General features: G+C 38.1%; 4 protein-coding genes across 4 annotated transcripts; all 4 read left to right on the forward strand.

The window, feature by feature from the left end:
- Positions 1–393: 393 nt before the first annotated feature.
- Positions 394–3,112, forward strand: LOC103958431 (ras-related protein RABC2a-like). Its single transcript, XM_048566223.1, has 6 exons — positions 394–623; positions 1,543–1,611; positions 1,815–1,880; positions 2,089–2,210; positions 2,339–2,467; positions 2,619–3,112. Exons 1-6 carry the CDS (start codon positions 479–481, stop codon positions 2,730–2,732), a joined length of 645 nt encoding a protein of 214 aa, XP_048422180.1. The 5' UTR covers positions 394–478; the 3' UTR covers positions 2,733–3,112.
- A 3,108-nt stretch (positions 3,113–6,220) lies between these two features.
- On the forward strand, positions 6,221–7,075 carry LOC103958470 (monocopper oxidase-like protein SKU5). The gene is made up of 3 exons (XM_009370731.2): positions 6,221–6,567; positions 6,697–6,920; positions 7,029–7,075. The coding sequence occupies exons 1-3, from the start codon at positions 6,221–6,223 to the stop codon at positions 7,073–7,075; spliced, it is 618 nt and encodes a 205-aa protein (XP_009369006.2).
- A 2,029-nt stretch (positions 7,076–9,104) lies between these two features.
- Positions 9,105–11,751, forward strand: LOC103942760 (monocopper oxidase-like protein SKU5). The gene is made up of 8 exons (XM_009352968.2): positions 9,105–9,260; positions 9,350–9,459; positions 9,618–9,888; positions 9,972–10,101; positions 10,273–10,630; positions 10,758–11,126; positions 11,259–11,515; positions 11,645–11,751. The coding sequence occupies exons 1-8, from the start codon at positions 9,105–9,107 to the stop codon at positions 11,749–11,751; spliced, it is 1,758 nt and encodes a 585-aa protein (XP_009351243.2).
- A 7,857-nt stretch (positions 11,752–19,608) lies between these two features.
- LOC103958425 (metalloendoproteinase 2-MMP-like) lies at positions 19,609–20,809 on the forward strand. The gene has a single exon (XM_009370684.3). It carries the CDS (start codon positions 19,644–19,646, stop codon positions 20,604–20,606), a length of 963 nt encoding a protein of 320 aa, XP_009368959.2. The 5' UTR covers positions 19,609–19,643; the 3' UTR covers positions 20,607–20,809.
- Positions 20,810–20,850: the final 41 nt, after the last annotated feature.

The raw sequence follows: 20,850 nt of genomic DNA on the forward strand, positions 1-20,850 counted from the left end.
CAAACTTATATATTCTTACAATGCTTCTTATCTATTTATTCAATATCCAAACACATGAAATACATATTAATAGTAATACGGTAAGGTGTACAAAGTTAGATAAAAAGTTTGATTTAATAATTTTTGTTAATAAATATTAATGTCTAGAGATTCTGATGATTAATACATTATTGCATACGTTATATAGGATTCAGCTATATGTACAACATAAGCAGATGTATATGTCTCTTTATATACACTGTACACGTATGCTATACACTGCTACCCGCCAAATCCACCTGTCTCCTCCTACCTCAGGAAGTTTCCCATTTGGTTTTCCATCTTTCTCTCTCTCTCTTTCTCTCTCTATAGTTCTTGTGTTTATGAAAAACAGAACCACATTCACATAGCTTAGCAAGAAAAAAGTCGAGAAATAGTGAAAGCTTTTGCTATTGTTTAAATTTATGACTGTAAATTGAGTTAAAACTAGAATCTAAGAATGAAGGGTTCTTCACCAGTAGGAGGGAACAACAATAATGATTATTCATTCAAGATTCTGCTGACTGGTGATTCTGGTGTTGGAAAGAGCAGCCTTCTTCTCAGCTTCATCTCCAATTTTGTTCAGGACTTGCCTCCCACCATTGGTAATTTTTTTTAAATATATCTCCCAAGAATTTCTTTTGATGTTGGTTAATTCTTGCATGTTCTTTTTGAAATTCATGAGTCAGTGACATGTTCAAGTGCTTGATTTGGTTCTATTTAACTCTTTCTTAAACACCAATTTTTGTTTCTTTATGTTGTAAATAACATCACGGAGTTTTGCCTAGTTGGCTAGAGTAGCGTACTCCCCTTTGCATCTAAGTTCATATTCCCCCTCCTCGCAGTTTGACGAGTTTAGTGTAAATTATTTTTAGAAAAATGTTGCAAATTACACGTTGAATTTTTGTATGAAGTATAAAGGTGACATGCATTTTTTTGAAACAATTTTAGTATATGAAGTTTAATTTGTCTACTTTTCTTCTATTTCTTTGTTCTGAGGGGTGGGAGGAGGTCACCCAAAAAAAAAAAAAAATTGAATTGAATTGGGGTGTTGATTTATTACTTCGTGGGAAATTCAATTAAGCAAAGGTTTGCATAAGATAATTTCTGTATTCAGGGTTAAAATATAGTTAGCACGGATGTCTGCCTAGATTTGTATTTCCTCAAAACACTTATCATACAATTGTAGTTGGGGTCATTTATAAATTTTATCTGGTTTGCATCTACTGAGTACCGATTTCAATTTCTTTACTCACTTTCCTAAATGGAGCAGAACTCCTTGTGATTCCTACACAACTGTTAGGTTTCTAGCATATGCCTTGCTCTTCGTCGTTGTATTGGTAATGAAATCGATCATATATGTGTTGTAGGGAGACTAATTTGTGACTAAATTAGGCATAGGAAACAAGTTTGCGCTATAAACTCATGTGGAATTTCTGAGGCGAACTATGAATTTTTAGTTGTTTGTTAATTTTCTGATTGTCATTGTATTTGGTGCTGATGTGCTTAACCAACCATTTGAAGGTGTGGATTTTAAGATCAAACAGATTTTAGTTGGTGGAAAGAGATTGAAGCTTACAATCTGGGACACAGGTATTAAATGGACCCAACTATTTTCTGTCAACTTCCTTGTGACTTCAAGAAGGGAATAGATTCTCCTCTTTAGTTTTCTTTGAATACTAAAACATTGATTTTATTTGGCTTTTGAGCGAATTGTTGATTTGATACTCGACTTCCAGGATCGAAAACAATATTCTCCTCGTTTAATCGTCAATGTTTTTCTTTTGGTTTTGCAGCTGGACAGGAGAGGTTTGGAACAGTAATAAGCTCTTATTACAGAGGTGCACATGGTATCATTCTTGGTACGTGTATGTCATTGCGTTTATAGAAACATTGCAGTGCACATCTTTTGAGTGATTTTTAATTATCAAAACGGAAAAAAAGTGTTTGGCCATTGAAAACATACTATTTTGTCGCACTTTGATATCATTTTTTTTTCACAAGAGAGGTGGCTTAAAAGTTTATAATGCATCAAAATCTGACTGATTTGCCATTTGATTTCAATCTTAGTGTATGACGTGACACGGCGAGAAACCTTTACAAACTTATCGAATATCTGGGCAAAGGAAGTAGAGACGTACTCCACTAATCCTGAGTGTATCAAAATTCTAATAGGGAATAAAGTTGACAAGGTAAGTGTGTGCTGTGGTTTCTTAATCATGGATTCCATACTTCCTCTTTCTTTTTGGATAGGCGTTTTTATGCTTTTCGAAGCCGCTGTTGATATCTGATTCCTATATTTTTGTTAAACACTTTCCAGGAAAATGAGAGGGCTGTAACTCGAGAAGAGGGCTTGGCTCTTGCACAGGAGCATAAAGGTTTGTTTCTTGAATGCAGTGCGAAAACTAAAGAAAATGTTCAACAATGCTTTAAAGATCTCACACTGAAGGTAATATACTTTTGGAAAGGCTTGCATTTTTTCGACTTCAGACATACGAGCCAATTGATTTTCTGTCGAGTTTGAAGGAATAATTTCCTTACACCCAAGGCATGCTTCAAGGCTTTCATTTAACTTCGTTATAATCCTAATGTTTTGACAGATGCTGGAGGTGCCAAGTTTACTAGAAAGTGGATCTGTAGAAGTGAAGAGACACATATTGAAGCAGAAACAAGAGGATCAGTTTCCTTGCAGCGGCGATTGCTGCTCTAAATGACGACACTAGAAGACGTTGGTACAAGAGTTGGTGTAATGACAATTGGCGCCCGGGTGCTCTTCAAAGCCATTGCCATCACTCCCAAAACAATTTTGGGAACAATGGGTATAGTAAAGGTTCTGGTTTAGCTATATATGCTTGGACGTCGAACTTAGTATTATGCAGAAGGTGGTAGGAGTTGGCTTGAGTTTTAGTCAATTTTCTTAGGGCATTTCAGAGAAATACAGATTACAGAGTAGTGGTTGGAAAAACAATACAATAAATCGCTCTGTATCGATAACTGTCTGTAAATTACATGAGATATACAGAAACTGAACAATACAGAAAATGGCTTCGATGTACAAATGGAATGCAGGACTATGGAGTTTTTTAGAATTTCTCTTCAATTATGTATTCATTCATTGTTGTTATGAGATACGAAATTTTATTAGTATAAAAGAAAATTATATATACGCTAAAACCCAATCAGGTTTAGCTAAAACCCAATCTGGTTTAGCTATATTTGTTTCTGCGTCAGTACTCAATTAAGTTCTTGAGACCTTATGGAGGAGGTTTCCAATCTTCCAAGCTTCTAAGAGGTTGGTGAATGTGTTCCGCTACTAAGCGAAAATTCTCAACTCGTAGCAGTCACTCGAAATATTTGAATGGCTTTTGCGGCGGTTTGGATTTAGCTCTCTCGTTAGAGGGAAGCTTGCATGAGAATTTGATGATCTGGACATGGTTGATGGCGATAGTACCCTTGCATCTTTCGAACAAGTCATACCTTTGATTAATGAGAAACTACTCCTTTATCACCAATAACCTTCACAGGAACAGTTCCCATCTTTAAAATGCATCATGGAACCGATTCAAGTCTAACTTGGTGGCCGTGTGGCAATCTCCACAGATTGAAAAGGTTCCTGGTCACACGAAGAACTACTCCAGGACTAGTATTAAGAGGTTCAAAGGCAATGGCAAGCTTTTCCCTGTGGGTTGTCAGGCTATGTTCTTTCTCCTCTTCACTAACGTCATGCAAACAAAGCTAACGTGTCAGGTACATAACCAGCTGCCATGATCTTCTTCGGCAACTCGTGCAGCAATAACTTGTAAATTTGTTTTGCTTGAGGGTAAGATGCATCTCCACCAAGAAACAAATGGGCTTTCCCATGAAGAAAGGTGCATGGTTGCGTGCGGTCAAAGCAATGCAGAAGGGTTTTTGGGTAGTGGAGGAGGAGGACGCTAAATTTGAGGTAAAGAGAACGGACCCTTTTTCTTTCATACCATGTTAAACAATTTGTGGGTTGAAAAGGGATTGCTCCAATTTTACATATTGATTAGTTGATTCTTTGAATTAATAAAAGAAGACTTTTTATCCAAAATGATCTTGAGATTGACATAACTTCTCATTTTGGTCGACATTGAAAATGCCTCTAATACTACTAGTTTTGAGTATCAAATCCCTAATTACAAAGCAAAATCAAAGCCCTCTCTAATTAAAAAGCAAAATACAAAGTTGTCTGATACTACTAGATCTTCGAAATGAAGATTAGCTAAGAGTTGATCAAAACAAGGCCATGACTAACTCGTCTAACCAGCCGGCTTGCTTTATCTTGGTCACTAATGTTTGTTATGCTTTTGACAAAAATAAATAAATAAAACTGCATGGGGGGCTACTATTCCTATTACTATAGTACTTTATATCACCGATTGATGCAAAGTCCCAGCCGTTTCCTAATTCGCTGCTTGTTTATTCCCTCCCTTTGTTATTTACGTACATAAGCTACATTGTATGCACAAGAAAACCGGAAAAAATCAGAACCTGCATTGCAGTTTTGGGCCTTCCAACATGGCCTCTACCGGCTTTAACTGCCGTTCGCTTGCCTGGGCAATGCTGATAGTAGTAGTTCTTGTTGCTAGGGCCAATGACATTGACATTTTTCTCGAATGGCATGTTACACTTGATACCACACTCAAGCCTGTGACCCAGGATCAACCTGTGAGGAAAAAAAAACTTTTAGTTTAGTATTTAGAACTTAGTCCTTGGCATAGACCAAATGTTGGTATAAGAATTTGAGGAAATGGTCTTGCTGGAGCAGGAATGGCATACAACAAAGGTTAAACTCATAGCACGATGGAGTTTCCGGAACAAACTGCCCAATTCAACCCGGTACAAACTGGACTTATGTGTTCCAGACCAAGGATCAGATACGCAGTTTCTTCTACTTCCCTTCCAACGACTTTCACAAGGCTGCTGGAGGATTTGGACCTATTCATGTGATCAACCGCAATGTCATTGCCGTCCCCTTCCCCAGACCAGAAGCCGAATTTGATCTCCTTATTGGCTATTGGTTTTATGACAGTTACCAGGTCTTTCACCTGACATTTTATTTAGGAACAACATCTATTTGCTTCATTTTTTTTTAGCTGACACTTTTTTTTTTTGCGCATGGAATTCGAATAGAGTACTAGGGCACCGATGGGCATTCCTCTAGTGGCTTACCACGCAATCCCAGATATTTTTTTGATGAATGGAAAAGGCTCTCTTGGTAACCCCATGTCAAAATCCTCTGAATCATTAATGTCACACAAGGTACTTTTTAAGTCGGATTTCAACACTGAATTCAAACCTCACAAACAACAATTATTACCGCTATTTAATTTACGATAGCGTGACAAATATTTCATGATGGCATATTTGTTACGCAGGGATGACTTACAGGTTGAGAATATCAAATGTGGGGAATGCTTTGAGTTTCAATTTCAGGATTCAAAACCATCAAATGGTGTTGGTTGAAACAGAAGGATCTTGCACTGATCAGATCGCTTTGGATTCTCTGGATGTGCATGTCGGCCAATCATACTCGGTTCTCGTCACAGCTAACCAAAATGCAGCTGATTATTACATGGTGGCATCTCCTAAGTTGGTCAACACCTCTGAATTTACTAGCCTTGTGGGGATTGGGGTCTTGCACTACTCCAATTCAGTCTCACAAGTTAGTGGTCCCCTGCCTGATGGCCCTGATCCTTTTGATCTTGATTTCTCAGTCGATCAAGCCAAGTTTATTAGGTAAGAAACCAGCTTCATCAACAATTATTGTGTAGTATTGGAACATCTTCGTACAAACAGTACAATGTTACCTATTTAAGCGTCATTGCATAAGTGGGCGAGGGAGATATACTATCGGGTATTATATAAATGTTCATAATAGGAAAATGCTAATCACTTACCCATTTTACCTTCCACACTCTTGTCGATTTTTGTTCATTCATCTTTTTAAATTCATTCGGTTCAACGACTAAAAATTGAAAGAGATGTTAGAAGTAAAAAAGAGTGTGTGGATAGCACTACCCTTTTAATATATTGTCAATTGGTAACATTATCATTATGCGATAATATTGCACTTTACGGTTTCAATAGAAAGTTAATTACTTATATATGCTATATAATCAGCTTGGAATAATTCTCATCATACACATTCTAATGTCTCCATTTAATTTGATCTTTCACCATGATCAAGTGGAACTTGACTGCAGGAGCTGCTAGGCCTAATCTACAAGGAACCTTCAATGTGTCAAATGTGACCCTATCCCAAACGTTCATCCTCCAAGGTTCAGTAGCTGACCTTAAAGGTGAACCACGTTATGTTGTCAACAATGTGTCATACAGAACTCCGGAAACCACTTTGAAACTCGCCGATTACTATGTCAATGGCACCGGTATGTACCAACTTGATGCTTTTCCGATTCATTCCGTCAATGACGATGCGGCATACGGTCATGACCGGAATCCACATCGGGTGGATAGAAATTGTGTTCATGAACAGTCTGGATGCCATGGATTCTTAGCATTTGGATGGTTTTGGATTTTACGTCGTTGGGTGAGCATCAACCTATACATGTGACATGTTAATTTTGTTTTTAGAACATTAAGATATCCACCGCATTAACAGTCTGACAACATTATGTATATGGTAATGGTCTACAGGTTTGGGAATGGAGATTGGTCAACGGATTCACGTGACACATACAACCTCTATGATCCTGTTGTGAGATCAATAGTCCAAGTGTACCCTGGAGGATGGACTGCAGTTGCATTCCTTGAGAACCCTGGGATGTGGAACTTGAGGGGCAAGAACTCTGTGAGAGTTTATGATGCTGACCCTAACCCAGCTAAGGAGCTCCCCCTACCCGAAAACCTCCTTCGATGTGGTTAGTGCATTCCATTAATCCCATGATTAAGCTCTTCAATTAGCGTAATTCAGTCTCTAATCGAAATCCTAATCTTTGACTTTATTTCCTCTAAATTTGAAATTACAGGAATATTTTCTTCTCCTCCAGCTCCAGCCCCAGCTACATGGAATTGATGCTGATTGAAAATAGACCTTAATTAGTAGAATAATGTCTGCATTATGAAGAATTTGCAAATAATGTCCAAATATTGTATACAAGTTTTTTTTTGGTCAATAATATTGTATACAAGTATAACCACATGTAAACCTGAATTAATTTTTTGACCTTTCTGCTCTACAAATTTCAGTTAATTCATTGGCTTTGTTACTGTATTTCCTTGGTTTATGAAAAAACAGTGTCATCCATAAAAAATTGAACAAAAAACTAACAAATTACTCTATAAAGCATTAGTGTGCATTGTAATTATGGCTTTATATCTATTTAGTTAGAAACTGAACAAAAATAGTACTTTCTCAATTCAATCCTAATCGTTCATTATATGTGTTACTGAATAGTCCGGACTATTAAATAAAAATTGCAGATAGAGATGAAAACTGTTAGACTTATAAAGACTTTGATTGTATTTGTAAGATTTATACTGAAGGAAGAAATCAAGAAGATGATGAAATTGGATTTGCAAATCCCAAAGCACAAGTCATGCTCTTGTTGTTTGGACATTCATCTCACAACAGTACAAAAATAGCCGTTAGGCTTTTACAAGAGAGAGCCTATGAGCTCATCTCAGCCATCCAAAGTAATTCTTTATAAGACAATGCCACTTGCTCACGTCTAAACCTAATAACTAATCTCAACCGTTGATCAATAACAAACGATTGACACCTCAACCAAACTAGATTAGTCTTAATAAAATCAGTTTAGACACTTAATCTCAACAAAAACTAGAACTTAACATTGTGTCGCTTGCACGTCGGATTAATATAAAAAGTATATAAGAAATCTATTCCTTTTCTCCTTTGATATACGGGTTCAAATCTTAACACCCTAACCTAACAGGGCTAAGTTTTACAAAAAAATTAAAATATACTAAGATTTAAAACATAAAGCCCAACCTCACCGGAGCGCGACCCACCCTGACCCCGTCTACCACTCGGCTCCGCCATCGGAAACCTTTTTCTGATTCTGTTTCCTCGTTTCTTTCTTTTTTTTTTTGAATGTAAGATTCCCCGTCCACTTTCTTCTCCTCCGCCACGCCGTGTATCTCAAACTTCTCCAAGCAAATCGAGCACTCGGAACGTACCAAGCGAACTGGTGCGGGAGAGAGACAGAGAGAGAGGAGATGAAAGAGGAGACGTGGTAGCCGGCGACGGAGTCGAGAGGCTGAGGAAGAAGCTGTCGGCGAGGAGGACCGGGAAGGGAATGTGCAGTGGGTAAAGCTTTGGTGGTGGCTAAGATTTTGTGTTTTTCATTAATTATTAGTTATTATTTTATTTTACTAACTCTGCTAAGTTTTGGGGTTAAAGGAGCTATTTAATAATAGCCACATGTCGTGAGCTCATGGGTTGGTATACGATGATAAAGCACTACATTTTTTTTCTTTTTTAAATTTTATTGTTATTATTAAAAAAACAAAAAAATTCAAAACTATTACAATAATTTAAGAAAAACAAAATTCAAATTTCAAAGATATAGATAGTATTCAACATCTTTCACTCTTTCTTTAAATAAAAGTTGAGAAAATAAATTTGAAAATATTTTCAGATTAATAGTCATGTAGTATAATATATGTAACGAAAATAGCAAAATTGTAAAGTTTAATTGAAATTCAATCATCTTCAACAGAAGTCTAACTAAATTAGATCTCCCTCTCCAATTAGAGGTCAAATACAAAGAAATAACTAGTGCACGATCTCCTAAAGTGCTGAGAAAAACAAGGAAACTGATCTTATTCTTATTTAATTTCAAACGTCTCTCTCCAATTTTTTTTCATCTTTTTCCTTGGCTTTTTGTGTTTACACCTGATCAAAAGTGCCGTAGCTATCTTATTTTACGTTCTTTCCGCAGGCGTTTATGATAACTATGCTATTGATTTAACGATTATATAATTAATTAGTATCCAATTAGCCTTTATTTACGTGAACACAAGGAGGAGGAGGGTAGTTTACTGCAGGCTTTGCATACGAAGGAGTTAAAAGTCCATGCAAGATGGCATGGCCTAGTTTTGATCGTCGTCAATGGCTGATCAATTTTCCTGCGACTCTTTTCATATTCTTTGCCCTAGCAGTTTCTGCTGAGGATATTTTTCTTGACTGGCACGTCACACTTGACACAAGTATCAAACCGGCATCCGTCGACCAACCGGTATAATCACAGATTACTGAAAACTTGATTTTATTTATTTATTTTATCTTCTTTGTTTTCCTGAGATATTCTACACTTGGTAAATTCAGGTTATCGCCATCAACGGGCAGTTTCCGGGGCCGCTAATCAATGGCACAACCAATGATATGTTTCATGTCAATGTGTATGATGAAATGGATGAACCGCTTCTCATAACTTGGTAGGGCCAAATATCTTTGTTTATTTCGTATTTATTGATCAATACTCTCGTCAGGGTTTCTTGGAGAGTGCTTTATTTTACGGGATTCACCTTTTTAAAGATCGGGCTAGAGATTTGAGAGGCCTAGAGCCTAAAGATTAAGGGGTGTAATGGTGCAGGAATGGCATACAACAAAGATTAAACTCTTGGCAGGATGGAGTATCAGGCACAAACTGTCCTATTCTTCCTGGCAACAACTGGACTTATACGTTCCAGTTCAAAGATCAAATTGGCACTTTTTCCTACTTCCCCTCCCTCAGCTTCCAGAAAGCCGGAGGAGCTTTTGGTGCGATTCGTGTCAATAATCGTCCAGTTATCCAAGTACCATTTCTGAAACCAGAAGCAGAATTTGATCTCCTCATTGGTGACTGGTACGAAAGAAGCTACAAGGTACGTAATTCACAACCGACCAACATGTTATTGATCGACAAATGTGAACTGTGACCAAAATATGTACATTTGTTATGTAACAGGAAGTTAGGTCCTTGATGAGCACCAAGTCCATGGCATACAACAGCACCCCTGATAAAATTTTGATAAATGGAAAAGGTGCATATTTAGTACCTCCTACAGAAGTCCATGAGTCCTTAAATGTTACAAAAGGTACAGAGAAAGATGCATATAAATTTATCAAGTTTTTCCACAATGTGGTTAACCGCATTTGGACATGTCGTATATTATTCACTGTTCACTTACATTTGTCGATTTTGTGGTTGATATGGCTTGACTGATCTATATATAAATATGATTAAATATGCTATTGTATATATGCAGGGAAGACTTACAGAATTAGGATATCGAATGTTGGGACTGCATGGAGCTTCAATTTTAGGATTCAAAATCACAGAATGGTTTTGGTTGAAACAGAAGGATCCTATACAAATCAAATTACATTGGACTCTCTTGATGTTCATGTTGGGCAGTCCTACTCTGTGCTTGTCACAGCTGACCAAACTGTTTCGGACTATTACATGGTGGCAAGTCCTAAAATGTTCAATGCCACAGATGTGAACAAATTTGGCATTGGTGTACTGCACTATGATAACTCTACCACACCTGCCAGTGGGTCTCTTCCAACTGGTCCTGATCCGTTCGATCGAGAATTCTCCATCAATCAAGCTAAGTCCATTAGGTAATCCTCGAGACTTCTCCATTTATTACCAATTAATTTTGGGTTAGATGTTCTGAACCGGTCGTCTTGTCTTGTGATTAATGCATTATATCGCCATTTTATGATTGAACTTTTTTGCCTTGTGAAGGTGGAACTTGACCACAGGGGCTGCAAGGCCTAATCCACAAGGATCCTTCAATGTTCATAACGTTACACTGTCACAAACATTCATCCTTCATGCATCCATAGCAGAGATTTTTGGTTTACCTCAGTTTACCGTCAATAATGTGTCTTACTTGGCCCCAGACACACCACTAAAGTTGGCAGATCAGTTTCTCAATGGGTCGGGAATTTACGATCTTGATAAATTTTCTACCAACTCTTCGAATGTTGAATCCGTACGTGGAGTTTTTGTTGCCACGGGGACACATAAAGGGTGGATTGAACTTGTTTTCCAGAATGATTTGGAGGATATGGATGCTTGGCACTTGGATGGATTTGGATTCTTTGTTGTTGGGTAAGCACAAGTCTGACATACTTAGGGCAACGTTTCTTGTCATGCAAGTACTTGTGCGAGTGATTAAACCCAACAACATAATATATCACTCACATTTCATACTAATATTGTATCTTGAAATTTATTTCTCAGCTTTGGAACTGGAAAATGGAAGCCTGAGTCGCGCTCTAGTTACAACCTCTACGATCCGGTCGTGCGATCTACTGTGCAAGTGTACCCGGGCGGATGGAGTGCAGTTTATGCATACCTTGATAACCCAGGAATGTGGAATTTGAGGTCGCAACACTTGAAAAATTGGTATTTGGGGGAAGAGCTTTATGTGAGAGTGTATGATGCCGATCCAAACCCTGCCAAGGAAAGGCCTCCTCCATCTAACCTCCTTCTATGTGGTCAGTAGTAGTCTTGTTAATTGTATCCCATCTCCTTAATTAATTTCTCGGTCTTATTATTAAGTTGATAATCCTCTTCTTAAATAATATGCTAGATTTATTTACTTTATTTTATTTTCATTTTTGCAGGAGCGTTTGCTCCTTTTGCCCCAGGTGCTCCACTTGCTCCTTCTCCGCCTGCAGCTCCGCCACCGAAGCCATCTAAGGCACCATCTTTGCAAACAGCAGCAGGGTAATTAACCACTCCTGATTATAATTGTTTTAGTTTGAAAATTTTTAATCCAATAATTTGAAGCTAACCTATCTTTCTTTCTTGTTTGCATGTCTGTAGGTTTCACATTGCTTTGATCTGCATTGTTGCAACATTCTTTCATATTTCACGAGGATTATCAATTTTTTGGTAGGGGTAGCAAAATGGCCTTAGAAGTTAAGAAACTAAATTGTTTTTATTAGAATATTCATTGGACAAAGTCCTACATTATTATAATATATTTTTTGGATATTCGATTTATTATAATTGGCTTAAATTTAATATGTAGTCTTTAGCAAAGAAAAGTTTCACACATTCTGGCCTATCTTAACATGTTGTAATAGAATTATATGGCTAAATTACGTACTTCATATTATTCACAAGATTAAGAATATATACACGATTTTTGTTGCACAAAAAAACATAAAAGATACAAAATATATCCTTCCTAATAAAGGATTCCTAAAATATTTACATAATCTTTACATCCTTAATTAAGACTCACGTTAACATTCCCCCTCAAGTTGGTGCATAGATATCACACATGACCCAACTTGATGAGTGAGTCATCAAACTTCCTACTACACATGACATGAGTAAGAACATCTGCCAACTGCTCTTCAGAGTTCACGAATGGTATTGACACAATCTTCTTCTCAAGTTTCTCTTTAATAAAATGCCTATCAACCTCCACATGCTTTGTCATATCATGTTGCACTGGATTGTCTACTATATCCCTTGCAGACTTGTTATCACAATATAGTTTCATAGTCTCCTTCGGTTTGAACTTAAGTCCCCAAAAAAGCTTCTGTAACCACAGAATCTCACATACCCCTTCACTAAGAGGTCTTAGCGAGACCCCCCAATAACCATGGGACTAGCTAAGACTATCTTCTCTTTCTCGTCCTCGTCATGCTCAACGACCACTCTCGACAGACTCCTCGTTATCTCCGGTCACCTAGATCAATCATTAACTTTCCGACTCTCTTTCAGATCCATTTCACAACCAACTTTCATACAAAATATACCAAATTGAAGCTGGGAGTGACAAGATTACGATTTTACCTGAATCGAGGCCAAAATGTGGTCGAATGTGACTGGAAAATGGCCTGGAAGTCTCAGCCTGTTTGGGCTTCTTCAAATCCATGACATATTCGAGCATTCAAAGCTAAGATCTCGGTCCAGGGATGGTGATGAATTTTTTTGCGGTGCTAACTTCATCCAATTTAACGAGGAAATGGTAGGAAAAAATGAAGAAAAAGATAAGATCATAATAAAATATTAATAATTTATATATTAAATAATATAATATTATAATTTGTTATTATCCAGCTTCTTAGTCCAATACTGCACCAAACGCTTCACTAAGTTAGTCCAGTTTAGTCTAGTCTAAGCCAGTCCAACTTAGTCCTTGAAGCTAATCCAGTCCGAGATAGTCCAGCGCAACAAACGCCCCCTCAATTCTTAGATGTCCTTGTCTTCCATACAAAATCCCTTTACCGGGTGTAAACTTCAAATATGCTAAAATACGCATGATAACCGCCATGTGATCTACACTTGGTAAGTGTATAAATTGACTCACAACACTTACCGCACAAGCAATATCGGGACGAGTATAAGCCAAATAAATCAGTCTCCCAACAAGTCTTTGATATCGCCGTTTATCAACGGGTTTCTGATCCAGATACACCCCCAAATGATGCTTTTCCACAATAGGAGTATCCACAAGCTTACACACTAGCATACCCATTTCCTTTAACAAATCCAAAACATATTTACGCTGAGATAAGAAAATACCTTTAGTTGAATGAGCAACTTCAACCCCAAGGAAATACTTCAAATCACCCAAGTTCTTCATCTCAAATTCTGCCGCAAGCTTCTCTTGCAATTTCACAATTTCACTGGAGTCATCTCCACTGATAATCATGTCATCTACATAAGTAATTAGAGCAGTTACTTTATTTAGTCTCCGCTTCACAAATAACGTGTGATCGGAATGGCTATGATGATATCCATTCCTCTACATGACTTGAGTGAACCTATCAAACCATACACGAGGTGACTGTTTGAGCCCATACAATGATTTCTGCAATCTACATACTCTTATTTTTCCACCAGCATCATACCTAGAAGGAAAATTCATGTATCCAGATTTCCATTAAGGAAAGCATTTTTCACATCTAACTGATTTAGTGGACAGTCCATATTTGCAGCTAAAGAAATAAGAACACGTACCGTATTCATTTTAGCTACGGGAGCAAACGTTTCTTGATAATCTGCGCCATACGTTTGATTATATCCTTTCGCCACCAATCTTGCTTTGTATTCATCAATCAATCTGTAGCTTTGTATTTAATTGTGAACACCCAATGACGTCCAACATGCTTCTTCCCATTGGGCAACTTCATTACCTCCTAGGTTTTATTTTTTCTGTAATGCTAACATCTCTTTATCCATCGCTTCCACCACTTAGGTAGGGATTTCAATGGACTCCATATTATTCACCAAGGTTTGACGTTCAGGTGCAAGATTCATGCATGATACGTAGTTAGCTATTGGACACTTCACTTTCCCTTCCGGAGAAAACCTGTTAGGAGACACACCTCGATTTTGTCTTGGTGGCAACTTATACGTACTTACAATATTATTTGGATTAGTTGCATAATCATCTACAATACTTACCTCATGTATATTCAAAGAAGATGTATTAGACGGCACCATGGAGCTAGAGGGAGGGCAATACATTGCTAGGCTCGGTAGCAGATTCAGTTGCAGCAAACTGTTTAGGACTGCTCTTGGCATGAATTTGCTTAACCAAACTACCACCGTCAACAGTTTCTTGCTGTTGCTGGGCATTACTGCTTTTGGCAGCAGTTTGTCAAAACTCCCCTATTCTATTCTCGGCAGAAACCTACTGGAACTTCTTCATATTGCTCTCAACAGCAGCTCCATTTACTCCCCTTGCATCCACGGCTCCCCTTATATCCAACCAACAAAGATCACCCATAGTATCACTAGGGATGGCAATTTAATCCGTTAAACCCGATACCCATAGGTAATCGACCCGAACAATTCAGTGTCGAATAGCAAATTTCGGGTTTTTTACAATTATGGGTAACCGTTGGGTAAATTATTCGGTTATGGTTATACGGGTATCCAATCCAAACCCATATCCGAACTCACCCCGTTTTCACTATTTAATAAAAAATATAAATATTTATTATATATGTTTTTATAAAAAAATGAAATCCATGTGCAGTGTGCAGACTTCAAACTTTAATACTCCATGGGAGACCACAAAAGTCTTGAGTGTGCAGTGCACACTTCAAAAGCCTTTTGAGTTCTTCTAGAAAACATACACCTCTTGGCTCTTGAACGTGCAGATTGTGCAGTGTGCAGACTTCAAACTTCAAGTCTTCAAGCGTTTGAGTTCTCTCATAAATTGTGCAGTAGTGCAAATTGCGAAAGATGAGCAAGCCAGGAGATTGGAACTGTAGGTCGTGCAACCATCTCAACTTTTTCTCGGCCTGCTCATCTTTTTCCTAGTCATCTTTCACCTGGCCTGCTCATCTTCATTGCGAAAGAGGGTTTGGCTTTGGCCACGATGGAAGTAGCTCTGGTCGCTCCGGATGGAAATCTGGAGCCTGCTCATCTTTCTCCTGGCCTGCTCATCTTCATAATGGGAAAACCATTACCCAATGGGGAATCCGATATCCGACGGGTTCGGTTACGGAAAATACCTGTCGGATTTTTTTCGATTTTGGGGGAAAACAAACGGATTCAGTTATGGGGATGTCACATCCAAACCCAATCCGCCCTATTGCCATCCCTAAGTATCGCTCTCCCCTTGGTGATCTGAAGTCAAGTGGATTGAAGCATAAAAATTTCAGATTCTGAAAATGTAACATCCATAGTCACATACATATGGCAGGTGTTAAGATGATAACACTTATACCCTTTATGATGAGTGGAAAAACCAACAAATACACACCTAAGTGCACACAGATCAAGTTTACTTTGATGAATCTTTTGAATATGAACATACGCTACACACCTAAACACTCGAGGAGTGAGAGTATTCGTGGACACTACCAGAGCATGTTGGGTGAGTACTTGAAAAGGTGTTTGAAAACCAACAACTCGGGATGGCATACGGTTGATTACATAAACAGTATAAGTGACTGCTTCAGGCCAAAAACGCTTAGGAATGGAAGCACCAATGAGCAAGGCACGAGCAGTTTCAAGAATATGGCGATTTTTCCTTTTTGCCACCCCATTTTGTTGTGGAGTGTAAGGACACGTTGTTTTATGAATAATTCCTTGATTACGAAGAAATTCGGACACCTCAAAATTAATATTTTCACCTCCATTATTAGAGCAAAGAACTTTAATAACAGAGGAATATTGGGTCTGAATCATCTGAGAAAAAGACCGAACCACCATACTAACATCACTCTTATTTTTCAACACATACAACCAGGTCATACGAGTGCAATCATGAATGAACATAACAAACCATTTAATTCCAGAAGAAATACTAACAGGGGACGGTACCCAGACATCAGAATGCACGAGATCAAATGGAAACAATCTTTTATTCATAATGGAGGAAACAAAGCACAATGGCTTTTAGCAAGAATACATACTTCACAGTGTAAGTCTGATTCATTGATTTCACGAAATAAACTAGGCAACATACGCTTTAAATAACCAAAAGACATATGGCCCAACCGGCGATGCATTAACCAAACTTCTTGTAAATTACTAGCACAAGACGCTCGAACAACATTAGCTCTTCTAGGAACTACGTCATCCACATAATACAACCCCTCTCTCTTAGTGTCACGCCCAATTATCTCCTTGGTTTGAATATCCTAAAGTAGACAAAAGGATGGATACATTAGAACAACACAATCCAACTGCTTAGTAACTTGTGGTATAAATAATAGATGGTGAGATAAAGATGGAACGAGTAAATAGTGATGCAATGAAAGAGAGGGTGTGAGACACACTATTCCTACTCCAACAACTGGAGTAGTAGTACCATTGGTAGTAGATATGCACTTTCTATGAGAAGTTGTCATATATTGAAACAAAGTTTTATCGTAAGTCATATAAGTCGTTGCACCAGAGTTGAGAATCCAACATGTATGATGATCAGTATTGGAAGCTAAGGGAACATGTCCCACAATATCTGTATTAGATGATGATTAACCAGTACGAGTCAACAGAGATTGACTCAGATCTTTAGAGGTAATCTCGACTTCTTTAGTACTACTCAATTTGGTAACAACCAAGGATGCATGTCCTTCACTTGTTCCATTATTTGCACGCTTCTTTGCTCGCAATCGTTTCTTCAACTCCGGAAACCATTCGATTACTCCATGCTTCGCAAAACATGTATCCTCAGTGTGGCGGGTTTGACCACATAAAGTGCACTTCAAATCATCTTTGTTTTCTCTAGTAAAGGGACCAAAATTTAGAGATGAATTTGAAGACCCATTGGAATGAAAACCCCCAGATGGTCGAGAAACCATGGCCACCGCATGTAGCCCTCCTTAGCTGATTGCGTTACTCTCACCCATCATGGTGGCATGGCGTTGTGCCTCACGCCTAACCACAAATAACACATCTTCAACAGATGGTAAAGGCTGAGTTTGTAGAACATCATTATGAACCTTATCAAAGATATAATCTAGACCTGCTAGAAAAACATAAACCCGGTCTAATTGGATCTCTTCTCGAAGTGTCTTCAAATCATGAGCACACTTCATCTTAATTGGCCTGCGTTGATCCAACTCCTACCATATGGACTTGAGATCAGCGTAGCAAACACAGGATGTCCTTCATGATGAAGTCGGAACGACTTAACCTTCAGTTTATAAATCTGGGAGATTCCAAAGCCATCTAATATGTTCGAGCAACCTCTTCCCATACTTCTTTGGTCGTGCGAAGGTGAATGAAAAATCCCATGATAATAGGATCCATAGAATTAATCAACCACCCTTTCATAATTGCATTCCCCATCTCCTACGTCTCATACTTAGCATTGCCTTCATTCTGTTCCATGATACTTCATGTCACGAACCCCTTTTTACTGCGTCCAGCGATATGCATCTCCAACACTTTGGACCAAAGGGGATAGTTCGATCCATTGAGTTTGACAGCACTCGACGCAGCATAAACTTCATTCTAAATTACCACAATTGATGACAGATTGACTGGTTGAACCAGCGATTTCACCCTTAGGATTCTGTGCTAAGCCTCCCTCCTTGTTGTTCACCATTGTTGTATTGCAGCAAGCTCACGACAGCACAGCAACACATTCACGACAACATAGCAGCACAGACACAGCAAGAACAACGAACATAGTTCTTGCAGACACAACAGCAACATGATGAAAAAGTTTAAAGTTAAAGTTACAGCAAACCAGGCTCGGATGTTAAATAGAATTACATGGCTGAATAACTTACTTCATATTATTCACAAGATTAAGAATATATATACACAATCCTTGTTTCACAATAAAATATAAAAGGACACACAAAAAAAAAAAAAATATATATATATATATATATATATATCCTTCCTAATAAAGGACTCCTAAAATATTTACATAAACTTTACATCCTTAATTAAGACTCACATTAACAGTTGTGAGAACCCAAGTGACTATCGGAGGGGCAAAGAGGGATTTGCGAACACTTTCAGGGGCATATTACTGTAAATAAGCTTTTTTTTGCTATTAGTATTGAGATTGGCTTCTTCCTCACCTTGTTGATGAAGAGAAAGTCCATTTTTTTAATCAATTGAGCTAAATATTAATTGCTTGAACTTCTCTAGATATATAACTGTGTTTACACAACAAACAAAAAGAAAAAGAAAGAGAACATTTTTGCTCACCATCATAACTGTGGCGTATGCTCACTATACACTTAATCATTGTTAGTATTGGCCAAATAAGAAAGAAGGGATCCATTCGGCCCAAGTCAGCATGTTGGATCAACTTTTCTGACATATATACATGACGGGAAGAATAAATTAAGTCCATATAATTATAATACGTGAATTAGTAAAACTACGTGATCATATCCGCGTGGACCGAATACAAACATATTCAAACTTCTCAAGTTAGGTCTAAAGCCTCATTTGCCCAAATTTCTCTACTTTGATGACTATGTTCAGACAGCGAAAAAAAGATTAAGGAAAGGACTTCGACTTTGGCTTATGTCGCGTCAACCAACACATGTTGCGTATAATTACAGTTTGGTAAGAATACATAAAACACGCGTACATTGAACTCATTTGATAAAACGATGTCACTAAAATTTCTACAAAATCAGTCATGACTTAACAAATTATCTTTCTTAGAATATTCAGCACAACAAGCATTGTCTTAAGGTTGACGTACTGTGCAGATTATGCATGCATGCATGCATAGAGTTGAAGTTTAAAACCTCGTTAATTTGGTGTTTAGGATTGAATTTGAATAAATAACACATTATATATATATATATATATATATATATATATGTATGTATGTATGTGTCTGTGTGTGTGTGTTTAAGCTATATTTAAAGTAGAAGTGAATGACTTAGTCCATCAACGGACCTAATTACTTGATTCTAGCAGTCTTGGCATAGAAGAAGATGACAGACCGTCATCATGTCATTACATTCATACTACTAAATATTGACTCCGTTTAACAAAATTTCCAAGTCCCATAACGCGTATATGCAAATTCTACTTATTTTCCAACAAGAAAATAGGCACAAACTTTTTTGATATGCTGCAATGCTCATCTACAAATAGAGGCAAAGGGAGCCAAGAATAACACAACAAACCCTTCATTCATCTCTCTATCTATCTAGCTAACAAATGCCGGCAATGGCCTCGAAAACCGCCTCGGTTTGCGTAGTCTTTTCCCTTTTGATTTTTGTGTTGCTATCTCAGCAAACTCTTGCAAAACCTACCGATCCCCATGGTCATCAGCATGACTCCTTCAAGTTCATCCAACACTTGGAGGGATGCCACAAGGGTCAAAACGTCAGTGGATTGCAAGAGCTCAAAAAATACCTCACCAAATTCGGCTACTTGAATTATGATCACTCAAAACACGCCAACGACGATGAGTTTGATGACCTTCTAGAGTCCGCCATCAAGTCATACCAAAAAAGCTTCCACTTGAATGTCACCGGAAGTCTAGACACTACCACGGTGAAACAAATGATGGTGCCAAGATGTGGTGTACCGGATGTTGTCAATGGCACACGAAAGGGAACAAAAAACCACAACCGCAAGCTCAAGTCCATCCATGGAGTTTCTTATTATGAGTTCTTCTTCCCTGGTCCGCTAAGATGGCCACCGACGAAAACCCATTTGAGATATCGCTTTGCTTCGAGTGCAAGCCAAGTCCCCGGCACAGAGAATGTGAGGTCTATATGTGCACAAGCATTTCAGAGATGGGCACAAGTGACCAGTTTCACATTTGAGGAAGTGCCTGCTACTTCATCAGCTGACATTACCATTGGCTTTCACCGGGGCGCCCATGGAGATATGGCCCCATTTGATGGCTTCAAAGGGGCTTTAGCACACGCGAATCCGCCTACAGGTGGTAATTTCCATTTTGATGCAGATGAGAAGTGGAGTGCCAATCCAGGACCCAATGAGGTAGACTTGGAATCCGTCGCTGTGCACGAAATTGGTCATCTTCTAGGACTTGATCACAATCTTGACCTCCCCGATGCGATCATGTATCCCAAATTTTCTTATGGGATTGTAAAACGTGATCTGACTGGGGATGACATTGATGGAATACGTGCTTTGTATGGTTTACAGTAGCAAACTTATCATCGATAAGAAGAGCAAGGAATAAGTTGACTGCATTCAAGTCCCTTTAATCAAAGAAAATAATATAGCTAGGATTGATACAACAATTACGGTTTTTTTTTTAAGATGATGTACCATTTTTCTTTCGTGTTCGTGTTCGTTTTTTGGTTGCAGATGACATAATAAAAGTCCTTATGAGACTTATGCTTATGCTATTTCTTCAGTTCTTTCCGCAGAGTCTGGATTCATGTTCTCT

The sequence above is a fragment of a genome, unplaced genomic scaffold, assembly GCF_019419815.1.
Source record: "Pyrus x bretschneideri cultivar Hongxiangsu unplaced genomic scaffold, Pyrus_bretschneideri_v1 Contig40, whole genome shotgun sequence".
Taxonomy (NCBI): Eukaryota; Viridiplantae; Streptophyta; class Magnoliopsida; order Rosales; family Rosaceae; genus Pyrus; species Pyrus x bretschneideri.

What these genes read in the sequence shown, in the direction of transcription:
- LOC103958431 (XM_048566223.1), top strand. Translation starts at nt 479, where the DNA reads ATGAAGGGTTCTTCACCAGTAGGAGGGAACAACAATAATGATTATTCA. An exon ending in GGACTTGCCTCCCACCATTG is followed by an intron (nt 624 to 1,542) that starts GTAATTTTTTTT and finishes AACCATTTGAAG; the next exon opens with GTGTGGATTTTAAGATCAAA. An exon ending in TTAAAGATCTCACACTGAAG is followed by an intron (nt 2,468 to 2,618) that starts GTAATATACTTT and finishes ATGTTTTGACAG; the next exon opens with ATGCTGGAGGTGCCAAGTTT.
- LOC103958470 (XM_009370731.2), top strand. Translation starts at nt 6,221, where the DNA reads ATGATCAAGTGGAACTTGACTGCAGGAGCTGCTAGGCCTAATCTACAA. An exon ending in GGATTCTTAGCATTTGGATG is followed by an intron (nt 6,568 to 6,696) that starts GTTTTGGATTTT and finishes AATGGTCTACAG; the next exon opens with GTTTGGGAATGGAGATTGGT. An exon ending in CGAAAACCTCCTTCGATGTG is followed by an intron (nt 6,921 to 7,028) that starts GTTAGTGCATTC and finishes TTGAAATTACAG; the next exon opens with GAATATTTTCTTCTCCTCCA.
- LOC103942760 (XM_009352968.2), top strand. Translation starts at nt 9,105, where the DNA reads ATGGCATGGCCTAGTTTTGATCGTCGTCAATGGCTGATCAATTTTCCT. An exon ending in CGGCATCCGTCGACCAACCG is followed by an intron (nt 9,261 to 9,349) that starts GTATAATCACAG and finishes TGGTAAATTCAG; the next exon opens with GTTATCGCCATCAACGGGCA. An exon ending in GTCCTTAAATGTTACAAAAG is followed by an intron (nt 10,102 to 10,272) that starts GTACAGAGAAAG and finishes GTATATATGCAG; the next exon opens with GGAAGACTTACAGAATTAGG.
- LOC103958425 (XM_009370684.3), top strand. Translation starts at nt 19,644, where the DNA reads ATGCCGGCAATGGCCTCGAAAACCGCCTCGGTTTGCGTAGTCTTTTCC.